This window comes from Cervus canadensis, chromosome 8 (genome assembly GCF_019320065.1).
Source record: "Cervus canadensis isolate Bull #8, Minnesota chromosome 8, ASM1932006v1, whole genome shotgun sequence".
In the NCBI taxonomy this organism is placed as follows: Eukaryota; Metazoa; Chordata; class Mammalia; order Artiodactyla; family Cervidae; genus Cervus; species Cervus canadensis.
The window spans coordinates 48,847,103-48,856,294 of NC_057393.1; the positions used below are offsets into that span (position 1 = coordinate 48,847,103).

The 9,192-nt window shown below is 36.0% G+C and overlaps 1 protein-coding gene and 1 pseudogene across 3 annotated transcripts in view; one reads left to right on the forward strand and one right to left on the reverse strand.

Annotated features, from left to right (window-relative positions):
• WAPL (WAPL cohesin release factor) overlaps positions 1-8,361 on the forward strand; it is a 72,971-nt gene extending 64,610 nt beyond the window's left edge. For all 3 annotated transcript variants that reach the window (XM_043476196.1, XM_043476198.1, XM_043476197.1), the window contains exons 16-19: positions 1,690-1,897; positions 2,065-2,153; positions 5,422-5,517; positions 6,032-8,361. In XM_043476196.1, the coding sequence (XP_043332131.1) occupies positions 1,690-1,897; positions 2,065-2,153; positions 5,422-5,517; positions 6,032-6,097 (459 nt within the window). In that variant the 3' untranslated portion in view covers positions 6,098-8,361. The remainder of the gene's footprint in view (positions 1-1,689; positions 1,898-2,064; positions 2,154-5,421; positions 5,518-6,031) is intronic.
• On the reverse strand, positions 1,065-1,154 carry LOC122446904 (annotated as a pseudogene).
• Positions 8,362-9,192: the final 831 nt, after the last annotated feature.

The following is a 9,192-nucleotide window of genomic DNA, read 5'->3' on the forward strand; positions in this document are numbered from 1 at the left end:
GTGCTTGAACTGTGTTTTCAGGAAATAATCTGCAACTAGATGCCCGTCATTCTCTTTCAAACATTTTGATCTCAGGACTTCTTTATACTCTTAACAATTATTGGGGACTCAAAAGAGCTTTGTTAATGTGTGCTTTATCTGTTGATATTTACTAAATTAGAAGTCAAAACTGAGAAAATTATAAAATACAGGCACACATTCTATTAGCCATTGAAACAATAGCATAATTACATAGCGTGTAGATTCTGGAAAACTCCACCATACAGTAATGAGAGAATGAAAGAAGTCAGTTGACCTTTTAATATTCTTATGAATGCAGTTTTGACTTCACGTACTCCCTGAAAGAATCTTGGGTTCCCCTTGAACCTAATTTTAAGAAATACTGCTTAATATAAAACTTACATTTTACTTTCTTAAGGGTATTAAAGTTTACATACCATTCTTCTGTATATTTCAGCAAGTTTTTGAGATATACTTGGCATTTAGTTTTCTGGTAGCTGTCATCAGTAATTTAGGGTTTCTCCAGATCATATCAGCAAATATATGAAATGCTTTGTGTACATTCAACATTGTGCCAGCACAGGGAAATAAGTAAGTGAAGGCAAGAGTTTGTTTCCTTTTTAGACTTTTTGGTGTATACTTCCACTGACAATTGTACTTGCATTTTTTTTTTTTAAATTGAAATATAGTTGATTTACGGTGTTAATGTCTGCTGCACAGCAAAGTGACTCAGTTATACATAGCTTTCTTTTTCATATTCTTTTCCCTTATGGCTTATCCCATCACAGTGAATATAGTTCCCTGTGCTATGGAGTAGGACCTTGTGTCCATCCATTCTGTATGTAATAGTTTGTATCTATTAACCCCAAACTCCTAGTTCTTCCCTCTCCCATCCCCCTCCCTGTAGGCAACAAGTCTTATATCTGTGAGTCTGTTTCCGCTTTGTAGATCGGTTCATTTGTGTCATGTTTTAGATTTCACATAAAAATAATATCATATGGCGTTTGTCTTTCTCTTTGTGACTGACTTCATTTAGTGTGATAATCTCTGGTTGTAAAAAAAAAAAAAATACGGAACACTTCATGAATTTGGTGTCATCTTTACACAGGGACCATGCTGATATTCTCTATTATATGTGTTGCTGAAGTGAGCACTATACTTTTATTGATAATATAGCAGTTGAGATTTAGTTCTCAGTCTTTCTCTGAGAACTTGTTTTCTACTTTCTTTGGTTTTTATTTCTTTAAATTTCTTTTAAAGAAGCCATTTGTTTTCCCCCAATATTATGAAACTTTATTCAGTGTCCTTTCTTCCTTCCAGTTAATTTATCCAGGCTGCTTGGATTTAAAGAATTTTTAACTGTTTTAATTTTAACTTTAATTTGTATTTTTTGCTTGAACTTCCTGCCCGTTATTATCCAAATTAAAGGAAAATGTTGGGATTTTCATTCTTAAAAATAGACTGCATACATCATTGGTAGATAATTTACTTAATTGAATCCCAGCAGCATTTATATTTTTGTTTTGTCTTTCAGTTGGATGTAGAGCTAGAGCTTTTACTGATACTTAGCCTTTTTACCAGATAGTATGCTTCTTAGGGGTACTGATGTTTAAAAGCAAATAGAGCCTTATATTTGGGTACTTTGATGTTGGTGATCCCTTTTTAATGATCTTCAAAAATGTTTATCAGCTATTCCTCGAGCGAGAACGAGCAGCACAGTTGGCAGAAAGTAAAACAGATGAATTGATCAAAGATGCTCCCACCACTCAGCATGATAAGAGTGGAGAATGGCAAGAAACAAGTGGAGAAATACAGTGGGTATCAACTGAGAGGACTGATGGTACAGAAGAGAAAAATAAGAAGGAGGAGGACGATGAAGAACTTGACCTCAATAAAGGTATATTTATTTTGACTGGTTTATTTTTTAAAGATGTGGGGTTTTTTCCCCCTGAAGTAAAGATGACACAGTTGCTGGTTTCCTGGGTGCTTTTGTTTGTTGTAGTTTTTGGTGTTTATATATATATGCACATGCATACTATTAGTTTTCTGTTTTAATACTTTCAGCCCTTCAGCATGCTGGCAAACACATGGAGGATTGCATTGTGGCCTCATACACAGCACTGCTTCTTGGGTGTCTCTGCCAGGAGAGTCCAGTAAGTAAGAGTTCTGTGGTGTTTTATGTTATCCTAAAAGAATTTCATTGCAGCCACTTCACATCGTTACTTAATTAACTTGTTACTTTATTTTTCCCTCCTGTTAAAAACTTTTAAATATTGGGTGAACTTTAGAAAGTACATTTCAAAGTAAGAGTATACTGGTTTTGATGAGAAAGTTCCAGATTGATAGAGGAATCAATTCACATGTCTTTGGTTGAAGTAAAAGAGCATCATATGAGACCTGTGCTCACCTGGCTTAAGGTGGAAAAGTTTAGCCTCAGTGATATCAAGGACTCATAATTTCTACTTTTAAACTCTGCTGTCCTCTATGTGTTGTCTTTTGCTAGCTTTCTTCATGCACCTATGCTGACTCTGTGTCTCACCTAGTTAAATAATGCCCAGCAGAAGAATGTGGCCTCTTTGTTTCTCTGAAACAGCAATGGTTTCTATTCCCTAGGACTTCTCCACACCCAATGCAAAAAGCAGACTTCCTTCACCTTGGCCAGCATTGGCTCACATGGCTTTGTTTGATCTACTCATTGGCTGGGGAAATGGGATTACTGTGTGAGATTTAGATCATGATTTAACTACGAAAAGGATGTGAATGTGTACACAGTTGGGCTGAATCAGCACAGAAGTGAACATTTCTGGCTATTTGAACAGTCTGCTTTAAAATGGAGGACACATAGGATTTATTTATTTATTTATTTTTAACAGAGAGACCCAGTAGAAGAGCCAACTTTTAAAATAGAAGAGAGATGGGTTTTTTCCCCCTACAATCAAGGGCGTTCAGGATGCAAGAAAGGAGATCTGTTGTATAGTGGGATTGCTAGTTTCTCTTTTACTTAAGACTAGAGGGCTAGAAGAAAAGAACATAATCATGATATGAAGGGCTTCTATCAACCCACCCACATTTCCTCATTTTTGCCATCGAGTTTTCTGCATTGTCATTTTTGTTCTTCCTGTGTACCTTATTTGTCTTAAGTCCTGTGTATTTTTCTGGATCTTTCTTGTTCATTTATTCTATATTGTAGACAGGCTCTGATCTATGTGCACACTGGCCCACTTCGTTGTGCCCCTTGCTGGCACAACTGCTTTCAGGATCGAGACCAGAGTTCTTACTGTGGCGCTGGAGGCCCTGCAAATCTTTTATTTCCTTTCCTGGACTCTCTTCAAGCTCAGCCCTTGTCCTTATTTCCTTTAAATTGAGAGATTTTTAGGGAAATGGGAAGCACCAAGCAAAAAGAAGGAGGAAAGCACGCCCCCCCACCCCCCCAAAAAAAGAGTGGGTATGCTATTTAAAGATTTTTACATATTTTGCATACACCCTGGTTTCAATTATGTTCTTAAATAATGAATCTTAAAATTGAGTTTTTTTCAGATGTGAATTATTTCTCTCTCGTGTCTAAAGAGAGGTTAGGTTGTAGACAATATTGTGAATTTATAGAGCCCAGGATGTCTTTCTTACCTTAGGGATCATTATGATTAACCCTAAAAAGCTAGCTGATTCCACAGAATGTAAAAGAAATTGGTTTGCCCAGTGTTTAAGTGGAGGAAGGACAAGAAAGCAGGTGGATATGCAGTAAGTGCTATTTTAAGGTAAAGTGCAGCATGTTTAGGAAGCCCAGGAGACTCGTGTTATTTTCCATTACCCAGGATACATCTGGTGCATTTTAATGGTCAGTCTTCTCTCTGGTCTTTCTGTTCTTGCTGCTCTTAACTCTCCATTCCTGAAATCCTGCATACCACCACCACAGCTAACTTCCTTGAGAGCACATCTGATCATGTTAACTCTCGTCAGTCTCACTCTCGCCAATCTTTCTTAACTCACTGTCATTTAGGAAATGATAGCTTCGTTTACTGCTGTAAGACTCCAAACTTATGCTTCTCCAATATTTTATTTTATTGAAGTATAGTTGATCCAGTATTAAAATCTGTCATACCCCTTGGTTACTTTTCTAAATTTCTGAAATAGGCCATGCCATTTCACACCTTTTCTTACCTCCTGTACATTACCATTTATTGCACACTGTTTTAAAATAAATGCTCTGACCCTCCTTCCTATGCCTCGGCTCCTTATTTTGTTGTTCTCTGTAATGTGTTGATAGAAAAGGATTTGATTTGAGTTGTTGAGAAGCTTTCACCTGAAACCTAGGATCTAATTATTCTGAATGAGAGAAGTACACTTTTCTATTGAGCTATCTTCGTAGACAACATACTATTCTTCCCACCACTGTGCTGTCATGTCCTTTTCCTTGCAGTTGGATAAAGATGTTTTTAAATCCAGCATTCCTTTACCTCTGCAGTTAGTTACCATAGCTATTGCCCTCACGATGTATTCTTCAGTATATTCTCAGTATATTTTTAAAATACAAGTATTTAAAGATTGTAAAATCTCTCAGGATTTTAGCTGCAAGGTTTTACTGAGTAGCCATAAAAGTGGGAGAGAGGGGATTGGTTGCAAATTTCCTAAGAGGGTAACATGTACTCTTCCATGTCTTCATCAACAAAAATGAAACCAAAAGCGTCCCTCTTCCTGTGCTGTTTGTTTTTTTTTTTTTGGTATGTGCTTTTTATTATAGGTGAGCCTCCTTAGAAGAGGTTTTCCTTTTATTCTTTATGAATCTTTAAAGCATTTTAAATACATATTGAAATAGAACAACATTTTAAGCAGGCCATGTATTTTTCTTACAATAAACTGGTTTATATACAGTTTAGCTGCTTCTTGCTAATAATGGAGGGAAACATCCTAATCTTCTGTCCTGACATTGCCTACATTTTCTTTCTATAGATGATACTAGATTTCCTTTGGAAAGATACAGTTAATTCCTAGCCTACATGAAGAATTTTCCTTGATCTTTTTCTTTATATTCCTAATCAGCTTTTTGGATACATTCTCAGTCTGCATTTCCTTGCTATTCTTATCCTCACCCACCCCGCCCCACCCCCCAACAATGCATTTTGTTATTTCAGGCATTTTTCTGTGCATTTACAAAAGCAAATATGCACATAAATGTTTCTTTGTAGTCTTTGGCAGCTTTATCTTTTTCCCTTCTTTCTGAGGATGGGATAGGGTGGGGTAGGGAATGGATTCACAGGGTCACAAAAGTTAGAGTGTGGAAAGGGAAATTGCATATTAACCAAGGAGTTTAAGGACCCTGTAGAAGTTTGAAATAGGATGTGTGCCAAAACCAACAACACAGTGCAAGGTTCAAACTCATGTTTTCTGCCACCTGACCAGTGTTCCTTTGATTTGTTTCCTTAGATCAATGTGACCACTGTGCGGGAGTATCTGCCAGAAGGGGACTTTTCAATAATGACAGAGATGCTCAAAAAATTCCTGAGCTTCATGAATCTTACCGTAAGTAACTTCCATTGCAGCTTCTGTGGTTTTGCATATGACACATTAATGACAGTAGAAGTACAGGACTTCTCTGGCAGTCCAGTGATTAAGACGGCACCTTCAGTGTAGGGTGTGCAAGTTCAATCCCTGGGCAGGGAACTAAGATCCCACATGATTTGCAACCAAAAAACCAAAACATAAACAATACTGTAATTAAAAAAAATTTTCAATAAATACTTTTTAAGAAATGACGGTAGAAATACAAGTACCATGGCCATCATGAATAGAAGCAAAAAAAATGATTTTCTTTTAATAATTGTGTGGTTTCTTTAAGGTAACTGAATTATTAGGGCCAAATATATTGATAGTATTATGAAAGCCGTAGTTTAATCTCACCTTGTTTTGATTCATAATGTTTGGTTTAATAAGGCTAAATAGTTTAAGCTCTGATTCAGTGCTTTGGAAAATTAACTGTTACTCCCTCTCCACTCCCACCCCCTCTCGCCTCCCACCTCCACTCCTCCCTTTCCAGTGTGCTGTTGGAACCACAGGCCAGAAGTCTATCTCTAGAGTGATTGAATACTTGGAACACTGCTAGCTGCTTTACCTTTGCTTCAGGTGCTCGGTAATGCTGGAGCTATACTTAGACAAAGAAAAGTCACGAGAGAAGCCCTTGAAGATATACCAAGAACATTCATCAGTATCATTCATATTTGGATTTTTAAGGCCACCTGATTTCTTCGTCATGCATTCTGCATTTGCTAAATGACAGTTACTACATCAATCTGCAACTATCAAAAATGAGGGAAAAGGTTCAGGCTGTTAACAGTTCCACGCAGTATTTAAACACACTTTGGCAGAATTTATACGCTCCCCTCGTCCTCTTGCTTCATTCTGGGCAAGTTTTCAGGGGAAACTTGTGCTGCTGTTAGTGCAACTGCTGTGTATGTTGAGCCACTGTTGTCATGCCAGCCAGGTGCAGAGGCAGCTTAGCTACTGAGGTATTGAATGTTCTGAGGACATTCTAGACAACAGCTTAGTTCCTTTTTCAGGCTCATTTGCTTTTGCTTTTTTGTTGAATGATTCCAATCGTAAATAAAGCTTTTAATAATTTTGTGAATTTTTTTTGTTGTTGTTCCCTGAACTACTGTCTATATTTAAAATTAGATGGAATCCAAAGACACAAGGGATTAGTATATTTTTTTATTCTTGATTTGGTTTGGGTTGTTGAAGTATTTTTCACCTTTGAGACCATGACCATATTCATTATCATACCATAGTAAGTCATAGCTATAGATGCAAGAAAACAAATAACAGTTTGAGGGAATATAAGATGATGTGCCCTGTTAAAGGATGAAGCAAAATAGACAAACCCAGGGTAGTTTACCCTTAAAGTTAGGGAAGACTCTTGAAACATGATTAAGTTTTGAGGGAGAACTCTCTAGATATATTTTCTAATGTTCAATACAGTAAATATAAGGAAGCTAAAACACCAATGTGGAATTCATGTTTCCAGATAACATGTATATTCTTCTATAAGAGTGACAGGATCAAATGCATAAACGCAAAGCCTTAAATTGTTGGTTTAGAGAAGATCCTTTTTCTTCATCCAGATTCTTTTAGTTCATAGAACATTGTGTTGTCTGGAGCACACAGTAACATATTTTATATATTTAATTTTACAACATTGCAAATTTTTATTGTATTATTGTTCAAACCACTGGTTATACATTTTTTCTTTTTTACTGATTGGGCCTGAATACAGGCTTTCCAGAGATTTCATTTAATACTTTAAAATACCTTTCAGGTAGTTATATCATGTTTCTTCATTGGATTTGTAAAACTTGAAGCCATAAAAATATTAGTTTGGTGTGTATTGGGGGAAATAGCTAAAAGTCTAATTTTTACCCATTTAGACTTTGTTATTTCCTTGTATAAAGTGACAAATCGGGGCTCTTGGATCAGTGCCAGCTGTAATGTTTTTTAATGCAGTGGCTGCCTTTTATTGTCTTCCTATTTTTGATAATGCAGATTGTTGGGAAATCTATAAGGAAGTAACTGATTCCAGTCAAATTGTTTTCTTCTTCTCCTACCCACCCCAGTCCCCCACCCATCACCTTTTAAGAGCATAGTATGCCAGTGTAACTTGGGAATGATTGAGGTTGTATTTGCCCTGAGTATACAAGCTAGCTTAGCAAACTATTTTAAATGCTTATTGGTAAATGATATCCATAAAATTGAATTAGTTAAATTATTTTAAAATACATTGATATTTATTAATCATTGGATTTAGGAAAAGGAGGAGATTCTTAGTAAAACTGACTTGTTGAATGGTTAGGGATATTATAAAACATTTGGATAAGAACAATCAGGGCGAACTACATTTTTCTGTTACACTGGTAATCATTTGAGAATTGATTTACCTCAGTGTTTAACAGTTTTTTGTTTTGTTTTGTTTTTTAAATAATAACTAATTGTCAAGCACTGATAGAGATGCAGATTTTGGTGGGGAGTGGTGGGGGAGAAATCACCTCACCAAACGCAGTGCATTTGTGTGTTTTTAACCCTCAGAGAACTCTGCATTTTAGGGTACTTGAGGCTGACTTGCAAATTAACTAAAGTTTTAAAGTAACCTTTTTTTCCATTGTAAATATTTCTGTAAATACTACCAATTGGAAACTAGAAGGTAGAGTACTTTTCTGAATCCAATCCTATTTTTATTTTATACAGTATTTCTCAGCTGTGATCTTTGGAGCAAAAGCCAACGGCAGGAAAAAAAATAGTTTGTACCAGTTTCATGAAGTATGTCTTTGGGTTTTTGTAAATAATTTTAACTCAAATAAAATTGCTACTTTCAATACACATGTTGTCTTTAACATAAATCTATTGAACTATTTTGGAGGAAGAAGACACAAACTTGATACAGCTGACTAATGGGAAACATGATGTGTCACTTAAGTGAATTTCACACTTTGAAAATGCACATAAAAATTTAACCAGTTTTTGTTAGACACTATGTATATGTTTTATATGTATATAAAAACACTATGTGTTTTTAATAACACTCATCTGAATGTAATGGCAACTCAGCGACTCACACATGAGGGATGGCGGTTTTCTGGCTGAGTGGTTGTGCCCTTGGTATGTTATTAAGTTGCTTCAGTCCTTTTGCACCTCTGAATATGACCTTTGCATTTGCGTTTTGAAAGCTGCTTTTTAGTTTTTCAGGTTCTCGTTAGTTGTCAGCCTTTAAGTTTCCTGTACTTTTTCAAGTGGGTTCCTCAACCTCTACTGAATGCTTTTAACTATAAACCCAGATGAAACGATCTGTCCTGGGAGCTTCTGTCTGCTTTTCCCTCTTATACACATAGAGGCAAGTATATAACCATGTTTAAGAGTGCAGGCTAAAGAGATAGAAATATCTTAAATCACATGTGTAAATTTTGAATATTACTGCTGATGTTTATGGACTTTGAGCAAATTCCTGAACTTTTTTTCTGTTTATTCAACCAGAAATAGGGGATGGTACTGGGTTGGCCAAAAAATTTGTTCTGGTTTTTATGGGGTTTTTTTTTGCCAACCCAGTAAGTACTTAACCTCAGTGCTGTGAAGATCAAGATGGTACACATAAAGTATTAGCAGTGTTTCAAACAGGTCTTGGTAAATAGTAGCTTTTATCAAACAATTTTCACT